Source organism: Salvelinus alpinus, chromosome 1 (genome assembly GCF_045679555.1).
Source record: "Salvelinus alpinus chromosome 1, SLU_Salpinus.1, whole genome shotgun sequence".
Classification (NCBI taxonomy): domain Eukaryota; kingdom Metazoa; phylum Chordata; class Actinopteri; order Salmoniformes; family Salmonidae; genus Salvelinus; species Salvelinus alpinus.
In genome coordinates this window covers 83,336,174-83,354,309 of record NC_092086.1, presented here as the reverse complement: position 1 = coordinate 83,354,309, position 18,136 = coordinate 83,336,174, and the positions used below count along the sequence as shown (strand labels likewise).

Genomic DNA, 18,136 nt, shown 5'->3' with positions numbered 1-18,136 from the left:
TTATTATCTTTCTTTGTCATTTATCTTTGTTTCATAGTGTAGTTTCTTCTTCTTTTTATTCAGTTTAGTCACATGATTTCTCAATTTGCAGTACGTTTGCCAATCAGTTGTACAGCCAGACCTATTTTCCATTTATTTTGCCTCATCCCTCTCAACCATACAATTTTTCCATTCCTCATCAATCCACAGGGACTTCACTGTTTTTACAGTCATTTTCTTAATGGGTGCATGCTTATTAGTAACTGAGATAAGACATTTTGTAAATGTGTCAAGTGCAGCATCTGGTTGCTTGTCATTACACACAATGAACCAACAAATAGTCTTTACATCAACAACATAGGAATCACTACCAAACTTATTGGATGACCTTTTATACACTATATTAGGCCCAGCTTAAGGAACTTTAGTTTTCCTATATATGGCTACTATATTGTTATCACTACATCCTAGGGATTTGGATACTGCTTTCAAACATATTTATGCAGCATTAGTAAAGATGTGATCTATACATGTTGATGATTTAATTCCTGTGATGTTTGTAACTACCCTGTTAGGTTGATTGGGAACCTGAACCAGGTTACAGGCACTAGTTACAGTTTGAAGCTTTCTCTTGAGTGGACAGCCTGATGAAAGCCAGTCAATATTGGACAGGAACAGAAATCATCCTCCTCTAACACTAAGTGATCAAACCTGGCTGTTGATTTGATGAACCCCGTTCCCATCTAGCAGAGTTTATCTCCCCTGGATCAAAGGAGTCTTGTGATATTCACAGCTTGTTTTTCCCCTGTTTACATATCTTTTGTTGTAATTTTGTCAGACACTCTTATGCAGAGCAACTTACAAGAACAAGTAGGCTCAAGTGCCTTGCTCAAGGGCACATCGCCAGATGCTTCACTTAGTCGGCTTTGGGATTTGAACAAGCAAACCTTTCGGTTACTGGCCCAACGCCTTAACCGCTAGGCTACCTGCCGCCTCTTTGTAACTCAACCTCCAGCTGTCTTCCCCTGACCCCCACAGCCTAGGAGAAAAACACCTAATTCCAAGTACTCTCTCTTGTTGTTTCTTTATCGTTTTCTCTCTTTAACGTTCTCTCTCTTTCTCTCTGGGTTTTATTTCATGAAGTACCAGTGAGTTTGAAGAAAGATTGCACTTCTTTCCACCATCTGTCCCTGACAGTACTATGTCAATGGTGGGAGTTAGCAGATGGGTGGAACCTCAACAGAGGGGACATGAAAGGCTGTGTGTGGCCAGAGGGACTGAAGCCACTTCTGACAAACGATGTCTGCCTTTTCTGTGTCTGACACACACACGCCACGTTAGCCAATTAGGAGCAATTAGGATGGCCTCTTCCAAAAATCCACTGTATGAGTATACCCTCTCAGAGATGAGGAGAAAAATGAGAGATGCGCTTCTATTTTTGTCCGCAATATTTTTGCGAGTGTAATTAAAGCGTAAAATAGTTCGCTTAATATGCACAAATATTTGCCCTGTTATTAAAATGGGCCAACCAGAAAATAATTGTAATTTGAATATTGTTTTTTTGTTTGCAGAGATCGAAGCGAAGGAGGCTTGTGATTGGCTGAGAGCGGCCGGCTTTCCCCAGTACGTGCAATTATACAAAGGTAAATATCAAATAGTAATCCTCTCAAGCCATCAAACAGAATCTATTACAGTACACACCACATCCACATATTTGCTCATCCATAACAAACAGTGTCATATCACGCTTTCATTTGCCTTGTTTGCCTCTCAGATTGCAGGTTCCCCATTGATATAGACTGGGTAAAGACTGATCACAGTTTTCTGGATAAGGATGCACTTGATTCACTCTGCAGGTGAGTAGCTGGACTTTACATCCACTCCCTCCTTCTCACCATGACTCCTTGTTCTACTGATGAAGTGTATGTAGTGCTGGAATACTTCATTGGGCTGGGGAAAGAGAGAGAGGAGAGAGAGAGAGAAAGAAAGAGAGAAAGACAGAGTGTGTGAGTGCGTTAGTTTTCGATTGGGTCCCATGCTGCTGTGCTTGTTTTAACCGCCATTCTTCTCCTCTGCTTACAGGAGATTAAGCACTTTAAACAAATGTGTGGAGCTGAGGCTGGAGCTGGGCAGATCAAAGAGACGGGTGAGTGAGAGTGAACACCATGGAACACCAACATGGCAGCTCTGTCAAAGACACCGCAGTAACCAGAGGAAAAGCTCCTAGTTAGCATTTAACGCATCGATTTCCACTGATATTGATGACTAGGTAGATAGCTCCACCCACCTCCAAAACTCCTCAAAACTTCAATAGTCTTTGTTTGAGAAAGTGCAGAGAAAGATAATTAGGGTGAAAACTCATCTAGAATTAATCATGTTGCATAATAATTTTACTAGATCTAAAAACTAGATTTTCCTATATTTTATATACATTTCCATAACTATGAGGTTGGAATAGTACTGTGAAATTGTGAAAACGAATTCTAGATGAGTGTTCTAAGAGCTAGATGAAAAAGAGAAATTAAATTTCAGCCTGTTTTGGTGGGATGGAGTTTTGGCCTTCCATAGTGACATCACCATGCGGTAAATAGACCAATAAGAGAGTTCCTAACCTCTCTGCCAATAACCTCTCCTCCCCACTCAGACAGTCCTCGCAAAATTTTTGCTTGTGAAATTATTCTTTGCTAAGAAGCTATTCTTGATATTTTTGGATAATTTTAATAGAAAACAATCACATTAAGGTACTTAATTGTTACCCAGAAATTATTTGACATTGATATAAAAATGGCTGCATTGGACATTTAATGTTCTCAGAGACTTGTTATCTCAGAATTTTGTTATCTTTGTGGAAGATATAATAAAGAAGGAAAATATATTTTAAAAATCTATATTTAAAATGCTATATATATTTACAAAACAATATACAGTGGGGAGAACAAGTATTTGATACACTGCCGATTTTGCAGGTTTTCCTACTTACAAAGCATGTAGAGGTCTGTAATTTTTATCATAGGTAAACTTCAACTGTGAGAGACGGAATCTAAAACAAAAATCCAGAAAATCACATTGTATGATTTTTAAGTAATTAATTTGCATTTTATTGCATGACATAAGTATTTGATCACCTACCAACCAGTAAGAATTCCGGCTCTCACAGACCTGTTAGTTTTTCTTTAAGAAGCCCTCCTGTTCTCCACTCATTACCTGTATTAACTGCACCTGTTTGAACTCGTTACCTGTATAAAAGACATCTGTCCACACGCTCAATCAAACAGACTCCAACCTCTCCACAATGGCCAAGACCAGAGAGCTGTGTAAGGACATCAGGGATAAAATTGTAGACCTGCACAAGGCTGGGACGAGCTACAGGACAATAGGCAAGCAGCTTGGTGAGAAGGCAACAACTGTTGGCGCAATTATTAGAAAATGGAAGAAGTTCAAGATGACGGTCAATCACCCTCGGACTGGGGCTCCATGCAAGATATCACCTCGTGGGGCATCAATGATCATGAGGAAGGTGAGGGATCAGCCCAGAACTACACGGCAGGACCTGGTCAATGACCTGAAGAGAGCTGGGACCACAGTCTCAAAGAAAACCATTAGTAACACACTACGCCGTCATGGATTAAAATCCTGCAGCGCACGCAAGGTCCCCCTGCTCAAGCCAGCGCATGTCCAGGCCCGTCTGAAGTTTGCCAATGACCATCTGGATGATCCAGAGGAGGAATGGGAGAAGGTCATGTGGTCTGATGAGACAAAAATATAACTTTTTGGTCTAAACTCCACTCGCTGTGTTTGGAGGAAGAAGAAGGATGAGTACAACCCCAAGAACCCATCCCAACCGTGAAGCATGGAGGTGGAAACATCATTCTTTGGGGCTGCTTTTCTGCAAGGGGGACAGGACGACTGCACCGTATTGAGGGGAGGATGGATGGGGCCATGTATCGCGAGATCTTGGCCAACAACCTCCTTCCCTCAGTAAGAGCATTGAAGATGGGTCGTGGCTGGGTCTTCCAGCATGACAACGACCCGAAACACACAGCCAGGGCAACTAAGGAGTGGCTCCGTAAGAAGCATCTCAAGGTCCTGGAGTGGTCTAGCCAGTCTCCAGACCTGAACCCAATAGAAAATCTTTGGAGGGAGCTGAAATTCCGTATTGCCCAGCGACAGCCCCGAAACCTGAAGGATCTGGAGAAGGTCTGTATGGAGGAGTGGGCCAAAATCCCTGCTGCAGTGTGTGCAAACCTGGTCAAGAACTACAGGAAATGTATGATCTCTGTAATTGCAAACAAAGGTTTCTGTACCAAATATTAAGTTCTGCTTTTCTGATGTATCAAATACTTATGTCATGCAATAAAATGCAAAGGAATTACTTAAAAATCATACAATGTGATTTTCTGGATTTTTGTTTTAGATTCCGTCTCTCACAGTTGAAGTGTACCTATGATAAAAATGACAGACCTCTACATGCTTTGTAAGTAGGAAAACCTGCAAAATCGGCAGTGTATCAAATACTTGTTCTCCCCACTGTACATGGGGGATTGGAAATTATGCAGACAATTTACATTGACAGAGGCCAAAATCTATCTGCAAAAATAAAGCTGATCTACTCAAAAACATAAAAGAAATAAAACATATCTCTGACGAGTTACACGATGTCCAGAAATAGATGGCCCTGATTTTTTGGGGGAGACATGGCTCATACAGTACCTTGATTATTGTCTTGTAATTCTTAGTTGGAGGAGTCAGAGGATGAGGAGCCCTGTGCCATCAGCGCCAAATGGGCCTACGAGAGGCAGACAAGGCGCTGGCGTCGACTAGAGGGGATGGGCTTCCTGTGTTCCCCGGACAGTCATGATATGTCCCCGTGTGAAGCCAACGACCGCCATGAGGTCTGCTCCCTCCACAGCACCAGCAGCACTGAGAGTGAGGGCCGTGAGGGCCGCAAGACTGCCACTGACGACCAAGAGACCAGCAGGAGCTCGTCTCGCTGCTCCTCCACCAACAAGACCATGTCCCTGGACACGTCGTTCAGCGGGCCCCCCTCCCCAGGGGGTGAGATGCTCGGCTTCAGCAGTGCTGAGGAGCGCTTCCCGGACAAGCCCCCCAGGAAGAAGGGCCCTAGTCTGCTGAGGAAGATGGAGAAGCTGCGTCTGAGGAGCACATCCACCCTCTGCTCCCCAGGCCACAGTGGCCACAGCAGGACCAGGCTGGTCATCTCTGGCCCCGTGCTCCAGGAGGGTCTGGATGTGGAGCACAGGCTGAGACGGCTGCAGTGCCTGGACATCTCCACCCTGCAGGACAGGGATAGGGACCGGCCGGGCAGCCAGGCCTCCTCCTCACCATCCTCCCCCCACTCAGGCAGCAGCAGCCCCAGCACATCGGAGAGCAGCAGTACTGTCAGCACCCCAAGCCCCATCACCAGGGTACGCAGCAACTGCAAACGAACCGGCGGGGCCCGAGAACAGTATCAGGAAGGTCTCCACAGCGGCCCGGTCCGAGAGCTCCAAGACTACAAGGACGAGAGGAATAACCACGAGAGCCTGGTCTTCCAGATCCCCCAGGGACACAAGCCAGGAACGTTCCCCACTGCCCTCACTCACAACAATGTCCTGTTGCCCATAGACAACACCTCCGTCAACTGGAGAACTGGGAGCTTCCACGGGTACCGTGGGCGACGAAGCAGGGGGAGCGCAGCGGCCAAGGACCAGGATTCCCCCTGCTGCAGCCCCCCAGCCTCATTGGACCACCGGGCCAGTATCTATGACAACGTGCCGATAGGCCAGGTGATTGGCCAGGAGGTGGAGCATCACAGGGCGGCAGAGACGGGGGAGATCAGCGAAAACAATGATGTGTTCTCTGCGCTGGACAGCGTGATGGAGCGTATCAGCGACCTGCAGCAACTCGTCAACACCTGGACGGACAAACTGTCAGAGGACTCTGACTCTGACTCTAACCGCAGCTCCACCCCCTCTCCCTGCCCCTCCTCCTCCTCCAACCACATCCACCTGGAGATCAAGGAGGCTGAGGAGCTGGGGCCGGGAGCCGTGGAGGGGGAGGGAGATGGGGACAGGGACAGGGAGAGCCTAGAAAAAGAATCTGTGGATGGAGATGGCACAGAGGTTCAGTCACTACCACGCAATATCAGGTGAGAACAGGCTGTGGAGAAGGACAGCTGGCCTGAGCGCTCATTAAAAAGGCATATTGGAAGTGTATTACTCGTACATACAGATCCATTACTTATGTAATTGTATCATTGAGAATAAAAATGCAAATAGGTTTTGATAAATCATATTGTAAATGCATGAACTCTATCACTGAACAAATCATTGTTCTGTTGTGTCTGTTCTATAGACGGAGCCAGCACCACTGGTCAAGCGAGCAGAGCCTTCCCTCAGTGACTGCCAGCAGCCCAGGGGTCGAGGCCCAGCCTGTCTCTCACCTCCACCTGCTGCGGAAGCTCTCGCTACTTAAACTCACCGCTCTCATGGACAAGTACTCCCCCTCCAGCAAGCAGGGCTGGAACTGGTAAGAAATGGGAGGGGAAGTGAAGAGGGGGGAGAGGGAGAGGAGAGATGGGATGGGGAAGGTAGAGTTGAGGTAGAGAAAAGGAGGGGTTGGACCAGAAGAATCAAAGGAAAGTGGTAGTGCGATGAGGGAAAGGTGGAAGAGGAAGAGAAGGGGAAGTGGGGGAGGAAGGGCGGAAGAGGTGGAAGATTGGAAGCAGAATTCACTATTTATGTGAAGTTGCCACCTTGCCTCTCTCAACACAAAACACAGGATACTTTCAGAGCAATAACCTTAGCCAAATACATTTAAACTCAGATTTTCACAATTCCTGACATTTAATCCGAGTAAATATGCCCCGTTTTAGGTCAGTTAAGATCACCACTTTATTTCAAGAATGTGAAATGTCAAAATAATAGTAGAGAGAATGATTTATTCAGCTTTAATTTCTTTCATCACATACCCAGTGGGTCAAACGTTTACATACACTCAATTAGTATTTGGTAGCATTGCCTTTAAATTGTTTAACTTGGGACAAACGTGTCTGGTAGCCTTCCACAAGCTTCAAACAATAAGTTGGGTGAATTTTGGCCCATTCCTCCTGACAGAGCTGGTGTAACTGAGTCAGGTTTGTAGGCCTCCTTTCTCGCACACGCTTTTTCAGTTCTGCCCACAAATTTTATATAGGATTGAGGTCAGGGCTTTGTGACGGCCACTCCAATACCTTGACTTTGTTGTCCTTACGCCATTTTGCCACAACTTTGGAAGTATACTTGGGGTCATTGTCCATTTGGAAGACCCATTTGTGACCAAGCTTTAACTTCCTGACTGATGTCTTGAGATGTTGCTTCAATATATCCACATAATTTTCCGTCCTCATGACGCCATCTATTTTGTGATGTGCACCAGTCCCTTCTGCAGCAAAGCACCCCCACAACATGATGCTGCCACCCCCATGCTTCACGGTTTGGATGATGTTCTTCTGCTTGCAAGCCTCCCTCTTTTTCCTCCAAACATAACAATGGTCATTATGGTCAAATAGTTATATTTTTGTTTCATCAGACCAGAGGACATTTCTCCAAAAAGTACGATCTTTGTCCCCATGTGCAGTTGCAAACCGTAGTCTGGATTTTTTGTGGCGGTTTTGGAGCAGTGGCTTCTTCCTTGCTGAGCGGCCTTTCAGGTTATGTCGATATAGGACTAGTTTTACTGTGGATATAGATATTTTTGTACCTGTTTCCTCCAGCATCTTCACAAGGTCCTTTGCTGTTGTTCTGAGATTGATTTGCACTTTTCGCACCGAAGTACATTCATCTCTAGGAGACAGAACGCGTCTCCTTCCTGAGCGGTATGGCGGCTGTGTGGTCCCATGGTGTTTATACTTGTGTACTATTGTTTGTACAGATGAACGTGGTACCTTCAGGCATTTGGAAATTGCTCCCAAGGATGAACCAGGCTTGTGGGGGTCTACAGTTGTTTTTCTGATGTCTTGGCGGATTTCTTTTGATTTTCCCATGATGTCAAGCAAAGAGGCACTGTGTTTGAAGGTAGGCCTTGAAATACATCCACAGGTACACCTCCAATTGACTCAAATGATGTCAAGTAGCCTATCAGAAGCTTCTAAAGCCATTGTATAATTTTCTGGAATTTTCCAAGCTGTTTAAAGGCACAGTCAACTTAGTGTATGTAAACTTCTGACCCACTGGAATTGTGATACAATGAATTATAAGTGAAATAATCTGTAAACAATTGTTGGAAAATTTACTTGTGTCATGCACAATGTAGATGTCCAAACCGACTTGCCAAAACTATAGTTCGTTAACAAGAAATTTGTGGAGTGGTTGAAAAACGAGTTTTAATGACTCCAACCTAAGTGTATGTAAATATTATATTTTATGTACAGTACCAGTCAAAAGTTTGGACACACCGACTCATTCAAGGGTTTTTCTTTATTTGTACTATTTTCTACATTGTAGAATAATATTGAGGACATCAAAACTATGTAATAACACATATGGAATCATGTAGTAACCAAATAAGTGTGAAACAAATCAAAATATATTTTATATTTGAGATTCTTCAAAGTAACCACCATTTGCCTTGATGATAGTTTTGCACACTCTTGGCATTCTCTCAACCAGCTTCATGAGGAATGCTTTTCCAACAGTCTTGAAGGAGTTCCCACATATGCTGAGCACTTGTTGGCTGCTTTTTCTTCACTCTGTTGTCCAACTCATCCCAAACCATCTCATTTGGGTTGAGGTCAGGTGATTGTGGAGGCGAGGTCAGGTGATTGTAGATTCCAGGTCATCTGAAGCAGCACTCCATCCCTCTCCTTAGTCAAATAGCCCTTACACAGCCTGGAGGTGTGTTTTGGGTCATTGTCCTGTTGAAAAACAAATGATAGTCCCACTAAGCGCAAACCAGATGGGATGGCGTATCGCTGCAGAATGCAGTCTCCTCTGAACAGTTGATGTTGAGATGTGTCTGTTACTTGAACTCTGTGAAGCATTTATTTGGGCTGCAATCTGAGGCGTAGTTAACTATAATTAATTTATCCTCTGCCGCAGAGGTAACTCTGGGTCTTCCTTTCCTGTGGCGGCCCTCATGAGAGCCAGTTTTTTCTTATCACTTGATGGTTTTTGCGACTGCATTTGAAGAAACTTTCAAAGTTCTTGACATTTTCCGTATTGACTGACCTTCATGTCTTCAAGTAATGATTGCCTGTCATTTTCTTTGCTTATTTGAGCTGTTCTTGCCATAATATGGACTTGGTCTTTTACCAAATAGGGCTATCTTCTGTATACCACCCCTGCAACACAACTGATTGGTTCAAACGCATTAAGAAGGAAAGATATTCTACAAATTCACTTTTAACAAGGCACACCTGTTAATTGAAATGCATTCCAGGTGACTACCTCATGAAGCTGGTTGAGAGAATGCCAAGAGTGTGCAAAGCTGTCATCAAGGCAAAGGGTGGCTACGTTGAAGAATCTAAAATATATTTTGATTTGTTGAACAATTTTTTGGTTACTACATGATTCGATGTGTTATTTCATAGTTTTGATGTCTTCACTATTTTTCTACAATGTAGAAAATAGTCAAAATAAAGAAAAACACTGGAATGATTAGGTGTGTTCAAATTTTGACTGGTAGTAAATATTATTTATATATACCACACATGCGACCTGTGATAAGACTATGTAGCTTGTATGTTAACAAAGTCTATTAAACTGAATATCTGATCCATAAATATGATTTAGCAATATGGAAGAGACCATAGTTGAGTAACAGTAAAAGGAAGGTAAAGACAGGTTTGAGAATTGAATTCTAAATGCAAGCGTATTTAATTAACATTGCAAAATGTATGGATTCACATAAAGCTTAAGTTACATAGCATTAACCAGCATTACAAGGCATTATTCTAGGCATGATCAGAGAGATTTCCTCGCCTGGTTCACCAACTACTTCTCTGATAGAGTTCAGTGTGTCAAATCGGAGGGCCTGTTGTCCGGGCCTCTGGCAGTCTCTATGGGGATGCCACAGGGTTCAATTCTTGGACCGACTCTCTTCTCTGTATACATCAATGATGTCGCTCTTGCTGCTGGTGAGTCTCTGATCCACCTCTACGCAGACGACACCATTCTGTATACTTCTGGCCCTTCTTTGGACACTGTGTTAACAACCCTCCAGATGAGCTTCAATGCCATACAACTCTCCTTCCGTGGCCTCCAATTGCTCTTAAATACAAGTAAAACTAAATGCATGCTCTTCAACCGATCGCTGCCTGCACCTGCCCGACGTCCAACATCACTACTCTGGACGGTTCTGACTTAGAATATGTGGACAACTACAAATACCTAGGTGTCTGGTTAGACTGTAAACTCTCCTTCCAGACTCACATCAAACATCTCCAATCCAAAGTTAAATCTAGAATTGGCTTCCTATTTCGCAACAAAGCATCCTTCACTCATGCTGCCAAACATACCCTTGTAAAACTGACCATCCTACCGACCCTCGACTTCGGCGATGTCATTTACAAAATAGCCTCCTATACCCTACTCAATAAATTGGATGCAGTCTATCACAGTGCCATCCGTTTTGTCACCAAAGCCCCTTATACTACCCACCACTGCGACCTGTACGCTCTCGTTGGCTGGCCCTCGCTTCATACTCGTCGCCAAACCCACTGGCTCCAGGTCATCTACAAGACCCTGCTAGGTGAAGTCCCCCCTTATCTCAGCTCGCTGGTCACCATAGCAGCACCCCCCTGTAGCACGCGCTCCTGCAGGTATATCTCTCTGGTCACCCCCAAAACCAATTCTTCCTTTCTCTCCTTCCAGTTCTCTGCTGCCAATGACTGGAATGAACTACAAAAATCTTTGAAACTGGAAACACATATCTCCCTCACTAGCTTTAAGCACCAGCTGTCAGAGCAGCTCACAGATTACTGCACCTGTACATAGCCCATCTATAATTTAGCCCAAACAACTACCTCTCCCCCTATTGTATTTATTTATTTTTCTCCTTTGCACCCCATTATTTCTATCTCTACTTTGCACATTCTTCCACTGCAAATCTACCATTCCAGTGTTTTACTTGCTATATTGTATTTACTTTGCCACCATGGCCTTTTTTTTTGCCTTTACCTCCCTTATCTCACCTCATTTGATCCAAACCGATTCTACTTTCTGACAAAACATCTGTTTACACTCCCAAACATTCAATCCGTATCACGGAAGCTCAGCATTACAGCGTGATTGAAATTTAAAGGCAATGTTCCCGCGTCAGCGGAGACTGCATTCACGGTAAACGCTGCATATGTCGGCTCAATCGGGAATGACCTTAACATTTATATCACGCAGTCTGTAACGCTTCAGCGACACAGATTGAATAGAGACCAAAGTTTTCCCACATTTTTAGGAACATATCATCTCGACGGTTGACGGCAGTGACCTCAAATAGCATTACATGCGATGATGTATGAGAACTCAGCACATCCCAATCAGTTTTTGTCAGAATGAGTTATTACTTTTCATTGTTTGTAGCTATTTCCTCACCAATGTTTCAAAACCTGATCCCCAAAACTTGGCTACCCCACTAATAAAGTGTTTGACATTATTAATTTGTGTAGCCAACTGGAGGAAAAGGGATTGCTTAAGGCAAGAGGACAGGGTAATTTACTTTTTGAGAGCAGAGTAATTGGGCTATTTGTTTTAACAATCATTGAGCTAACTACAAAAGAAATAACCTACTCCAGCCTCAATTCGCTTTTCCATTGATCCTGTGCTTCAGTATTCTGCACCCTCTCTGCTGTGGAACTAGCTCCATTCCAGACAAGTGGTGTCTTGTATTTGCTGTGGCCAAACACCTTTCCCCTTGGCTTTCTCTCTAAATACACACACACACACACACACACACACACACACACACACACACACACACACACACACACACACACACACACACACACACACACACACACACACACACACACACACACACACACACACACACACACACACACACACACACACACATAGAGAGTGAGTGAGAGTGAGACACACAGAGAAAAACACACCCACTAAGACTATGACACACACACAATCACATTAAATCACTAGCAGAACATCATTAAGGTAATGAAATGAGGTGGACGCAGCAGATATCTTTTAATTGAACAGCTGAGGACTATAATGGAAATGCTGCTTGTAATGGGAGAGAACACTATCAACGAGAATCATGCTGTATGAAAATGTGTGAATTTAATTCCAGTAGTAGGTTCATTTCTGCAATCATACATTTGACTGGCTCTGAAGCTTGATATCTCAAGGTGCCTGAACTTGATTTATGGAAGAATAATGAGAGGGAGGCTTTAAATGGTCTTCATGTTATCTCCTCGGCTACACAGGCCGTTACCCCGGCACTTGCTGGCTTATAAAAACAACCTATTCAGCATATAAACCAATTGGGCTTTAAAAGAAATGTCCCATCTGAGTTTTACACAAAGCCCTCTTCTAAGAGCATGTGTACCCAAATGAAAAAATATAATAGTGTATACTATGGTAGGAATACTATAGTATTCACTGTAGTGTTTTTGCAGACTTTATTGTAGTATTTACTGTAGTATTTACAATTTATTATAGTACAGATGCTGTAGTAAAGAAAAGTATATACTGTAGTGTTATACACTTAGTGTCGTGTTTTTGCGGACTGTAGTATACCGTAGTATTTACTGTGGTATTTTTGCGGACTGTAGCGGACTGTAGTAAACTGTAGTACTTACTGCAGTGTTTTTGGGGACATTACTGTAGTATTTACTAATGTTTTTGATTTATTATCTTTAATATACTGTAGAAGTGGGGGGCTTTCTCCTTGAGGAAACCTACTGTAGAAATATTAAAATAGCACATTTTCCATAACCTGTAGGTAGGTAGGACTGGGTTCTGAGTGGAGAGTTAAGAGTTAAGAGCTTCTGCTCTTTTCTATAATCTGTAGGTAACACAATATATGGTCTACACTTAGCATGCCGGTTTCAGTTTTAACCTGGTTATCTTCAACATCAAGCCTTGACCTCCGTCATGTATTGTTTGTCTCCCATCAGGACGTTCCCCAAGCCCCCGCGGAAGGCCAAGGCCCAAGAGCTGAAGGGCAGGAGGGTGTTTGGTGTATCCCTCCTCCACAGTATGCAGCAGACAGGGGAACCTCTACCCCCCAGCATCCTCAAGGCTCTATTCTATCTGAGGACAGAGTGTCTCGATCAGGTACTGGACTCTTTAACCTCCTGTACCACCAGTAGATGTAGTATTGCTCATACATTATTCAAGAAATAGTTAGGGTCAGGCTTTAAAGGGACAGTTCACCCCAATTTCAAAGTTGGTTAGATGTTTTCATATCTAAAATTGTCTAATATACCCCCCACCCCCCCTCAGGTGAGACTCACCTTCACTCTCTCATCCCCTCAGGTGGGTCTGTTCCGTAAGTCGGGGGTGAAGTCTCGTATCCAGTACCTGCGTGACATGGTGGAGGCGGACCCAGAGGGTGCATCTTACGAGGGCCAATCAGCATTCGATGTGGCTGATATGGTGAAACAGTATTTCAGAGATCTACCAGAACCTGTGTTCTCCAGCAAACTCTGCGAGTCCTTCCTGCATATCTACCAATGTAAGTGGACAGAATCTGCGTGACTGACTGTACTACCTAATCATAATATTAATGATGGTTAAGTAGGCATTGTGAAACTAATTTTAGACATTTATATAGTATAATCAATCCTATCCACCACTCCAGTCTAACATCGATCACCCCTTCCTCATTCTCCACAGACTTCCCCAAAGACCAGCAGTTCTGTGCGGCCCAGGCGGCCATCTTCCTCCTGCCAGATGAGCACAGGGAGGCCCTGCAGACACTCCTCCTCTTCCTCCGAGATGTGGTGGGCTGCGTGGACGAGAACCAAATGACCCCCACCAACATCGCTGTGTGCCTTGCCCCCTCTCTCTTCCACCTCAACACCCTGAAAAGAGAGGGCAACCCAGCCAGGTACGGTGCACCGCCTTCTGGGAAGGAGGAAGACGTCAAGTTTCCCCTAGAATCTAGGGTCTAGATGCTGATCTAAGATCAGTTTGGTGGATTTGGCCCTTATGGTTGAAGTTAAGATTGGGGGAGTGTAAGGTGACCCTGGAACGGTGCAACTTCTAGACGAGAAGAGGTCTGGAGATCTGGGTCCCAAAGTTATATCATTCCCTCTTACCAGCTTCGCCCTGATGCTAGGACAGAAGAGTCCTTGCCCATCTCCTGAAAAATGTCTGACACCCTACCTCTTGAAAGAGTATCTTAAATTTTTCCCCCCCAACCCCTCAAAAAAACACTTGCTCTTGTCTTTTCCTACTAACACTGATTTGCCAATAACTTCTTTATTGAGGAAAAATGTACTTACTACGACTGTGACATGTGGTTGTCTCACTTAGCTATCTTAAGATGAATGCACTAACTGTAAGTCGCTCTGGATAAGAGTGTCTGCTAAATGACTAAAATGTACATGTAAAATGTCTTCCGTTGTTGCATAAGATTACTCCGGTGCGCTTTGCTTTGTGTTCATCGCCACAACGGCAGATTTTAAATTGTCTGTTTTTGACATGTTGTTTTAGTTTTTCCTTCTTATGCTGCGTCAGATTCATGGGTTGTTTAAATTCCTAGAGATTACATCAACTATGGTAATCTAGCCAAAACCCTATTTCCCGGTGTGGTAAGGAATAGCTGTCGGCTGGGTTTATTTTTTTATTGTATTTATAATTTTTTTATTTAACTAGACAAGTCAGTTAAGAACAAATTCTTATTTTACAATGACGGCCTGCCCTGGCCAAACCCTCCCCTAATGACGCTGGGCCAATTGTGCGCTTCCCTATGTGACTCCCGATCACAGCCCAGGATCGAACCAGGGTCTGTAGTGACGCCTCTAGCACTGAGATGAGGTGCCTTGGACCGCTGCGCCACTCGGGAGTTTAATTGCAGCGTGAGAGAGAAACTTATGTAACCCTGCTGAATCTCCCATCTGGCTTTTCTCAGATAGAGGAGATTTAATATCTGTAATACTAATCAGCTGGTTACTGCAAGAGAATGAGAAGGAGAGGGAGGGGGAGAAAGGGAGTGAAAGAGGGAGAGTGACAGGTAGAGGGAAAGAGAGAAAAAGGAAGGGAGAGAGAAAGAGATGGCCCAAGTGACTCATTTTTTAAAACACATCAGTCTTTGAACTTTGTTTTGGACTCTGGCACTCTCATTAACTTCACAAGACTGGTTATCTGTAGTTGTTGGCTCTGAAGTGAAGCACTGGGAAGATAGACACACGCACACACACACACACACACACTCAGCTGCACACACTCTGCTGACACCCTGTATTCTGACAGCATGTCTAGAAGTTACACTTCACATCAAAAAGTGGCATCGTGGACCCAGTGATGTCACATAGCACAGGCCTGATTGTGTCTGATGTAGAGAGACAATATACCTATCCTCCTCCCCCTCTCTTCCTCCTCCTCCTCCTCCTCGTATAATGCCAGCCTGTCCAGGGGAGCCAGTTGGCTCAACCGTTTCCCCACAGGCTGTCAGAGTAGAGCACAGATGGAAGTCATAACACAACACAATACACACTCTGTATCTCCCATCACTGGAAACAGAGCTATGCCTTGAAACATGTCACACTAGGAACAATGACCAGAACAAATAAACTCTACTCCCACGGACTGTTGTGTTGTGGCATATAGTGCTTCAAGGATACAGTGATGTTAGTAAAAATGTAACTGCTTTGCTTTTGCGACATGATTTTCTTGGTTTGGAAGTCGATGCTGACGTTTCTTTTTACATAAGCATTGAATAACAGTCTGCTTGCAAGGATCTCCAAAAACTGTAGGAGAGTATAGAGTAATGGCAAAACTGTACCCCCTAAATCTTTAACTCTGATGTAATGACATTTCCTGTTTCTCTGACCTAGGTCGAGCCACAGGAAGTACAGCCTGGGTAGGCCTGACCAAAGGGACCTGAGTGAGAACCTGGCCGCTACACAGGGCCTTGCCCACATGGTGACAGAGTCCCTACGCCTCCTTCAGGTACACACTACAGTACAGTTACAGTACAGCCTGTTCTAGCCACACTAATTAACATCACGTGTGCACAGTGTGTGGGTGTTACAAGACACAGCACACACCACTCTCTCATGAGTGTACTCTCACTGTGCAGTAGTACTTACTGTACAGTACGTTAGAAAAAGCAGGAAGGCACTTCCCTGTTGTTCACAACCGTAAACCAGGGATAGCAACTTTGATGGGGGTGGGGGCCATAGAAAAACGGAGGGGCCACAGTGGCTCGTGGGTCCCACATCCATATACCCCTCCCAACCATATTTTTGAAATTGCACCTTGTATATTCTATTATTCTAACTCTCAACAGTAAGTTGAGACTTCGACTAAGTTCCTAAAAAATTAAACATTTAATTATTTATGTATTTTTGTGTGAAATTGGTCCACGGACCTACAAAAGGGGGGCCCGCGGGCCACCAGTTGCCCATTCCTGCCATAAACCATCTGCAGGGGAAATTAAATGAAGAGGCACTTCATCTATGTTATTCAGTTCAGTCAGTTCATTGCATTTACTTGATGAAACAGAATAAAAATATTAGAAAACAAGAATTTATGAATGCCAACAACAGGCTCTTAGTCACCATATCTTCGCTTGATGCAATAGCATATCGATTGGTCAAGAAGTCATACAGTATATCTTGTGATAGACATCAAGATTAAGTCATATGTGACCTTATGTGGGAAAAGTCTAGCTAACTCTTCCTCTCTCTTTCCAGCTTCCAGAGTTCTGGCCGGACCAGAGTGTGCGCAGCCCCAGTGAGGAGGCTCTCTGGGCGGATGGGGGGCGGAGTTCGCCCTCTCAGGATGGGGAGGAGGAGCAGGATGAGAGGGCCAGACTGGACCAGACCACCCAGCACCTGCTGAGAGAGGCCAGGGAGAAGAGCCAAGGCTGGGAGTCGTGCTCTGGACCAGACCAAGTGGACCTGGCCTTTAAGAAGGTGTGCGATGGAATCTGATGGAATTAATGAATGAACGACAAACAAATAAATGGATGAATTAAGGAACTAACAAATTTATGAAATAGTAGTCAAATAACATATAATAGATACAAGTTACTGCTTGGTTACAGTGACCCCCCCCCCCCCCCCCCCATCGTCACATGGTTGTGAAATGTTTTTTCTGAGAGCACACCAAAACAACACCACCTATAAAGAATACTGCTGACTATTAAAAGGGGTATTATGTATGAGTCAACATCGAAACACCATTGATTGTCCAGTTAGTCAGACCAATTAACTTTTTACTGCAGTGGACTAAACCAGGGTTATGCAGTGTTTCTTGGTAGTCTTAAACAAATCTACTTTGAAACAAAAGAATAGACCTCACACACATGGTTATGAGCAACAACAACAAAAACAAAAAACTGTCCAATGTCAGATATGGATTTGAAATGTATTCAATTTTGAGTTTGCATCCCATTAAAACACTTTATATACATCACAGAAGACTGAAATAAAACAAAACCGTTCGACATAAAAACACCAGATTTTCAGTGTTTTAAAAACATAATGTTTAGTAATTATGGAATTATGAAAAATATGAATAACATTCCACCAATGACGCCACTATAGGGCGATTTGGTCATTTGACTGCAGGAAAGGGATTTAAGCACACTGAGAATTTGAGCTGAGATATGTTCAAAATTAGATTCTCACAATAGGTCTCACCCACTCTTCCTCTCCTTCCCCGCCCTCCCCATACCAGGTGGATGACGGCTGGCCGCTGCGGTTGTGGAAGGGCTCCATTGAGGTGGATGCCCCCCAGAAAGAGGCCCTCCAGCGGGTCCTGAGGGAGCAGGGTCTTTGGGAGAAGACTCTCAAACAGTCGGCAGTAGTCCAGACCCTGACAAAGGACACTGAGATCTATCGCTACCTCCTGCAGGGCCTGGGACCCCGACCGCCACAGGAGCACCTCCTGCTCAGGTAATGAGGCGTTGCCAGGCCAATTCTGCACCGTGCTGCACGATGCTGCATGGGTCTTTAGGCAGGCTGCTGACTCTGCTGAGTACAAGGGAC

At 44.2% G+C, this 18,136-nt stretch overlaps 1 protein-coding gene across 2 annotated transcripts in view; it reads left to right on the top strand.

Annotated features, from left to right (window-relative positions):
* Window positions 1–18,136, top strand: part of LOC139532028 (rho GTPase-activating protein 7) — a 100,965-nt gene that overhangs the window by 76,961 nt on the left and 5,868 nt on the right. For both annotated transcript variants that reach the window (XM_071329137.1, XM_071329145.1), the window contains exons 2-12: window positions 1,551–1,622; window positions 1,754–1,835; window positions 2,062–2,125; window positions 4,716–6,127; window positions 6,334–6,507; window positions 13,091–13,250; window positions 13,452–13,650; window positions 13,812–14,025; window positions 15,977–16,091; window positions 16,838–17,059; window positions 17,826–18,043. In XM_071329137.1, coding sequence (XP_071185238.1) covers window positions 1,551–1,622; window positions 1,754–1,835; window positions 2,062–2,125; window positions 4,716–6,127; window positions 6,334–6,507; window positions 13,091–13,250; window positions 13,452–13,650; window positions 13,812–14,025; window positions 15,977–16,091; window positions 16,838–17,059; window positions 17,826–18,043 — 2,932 coding nt within the window. The remainder of the gene's footprint in view (window positions 1–1,550; window positions 1,623–1,753; window positions 1,836–2,061; window positions 2,126–4,715; window positions 6,128–6,333; window positions 6,508–13,090; window positions 13,251–13,451; window positions 13,651–13,811; window positions 14,026–15,976; window positions 16,092–16,837; window positions 17,060–17,825; window positions 18,044–18,136) is intronic.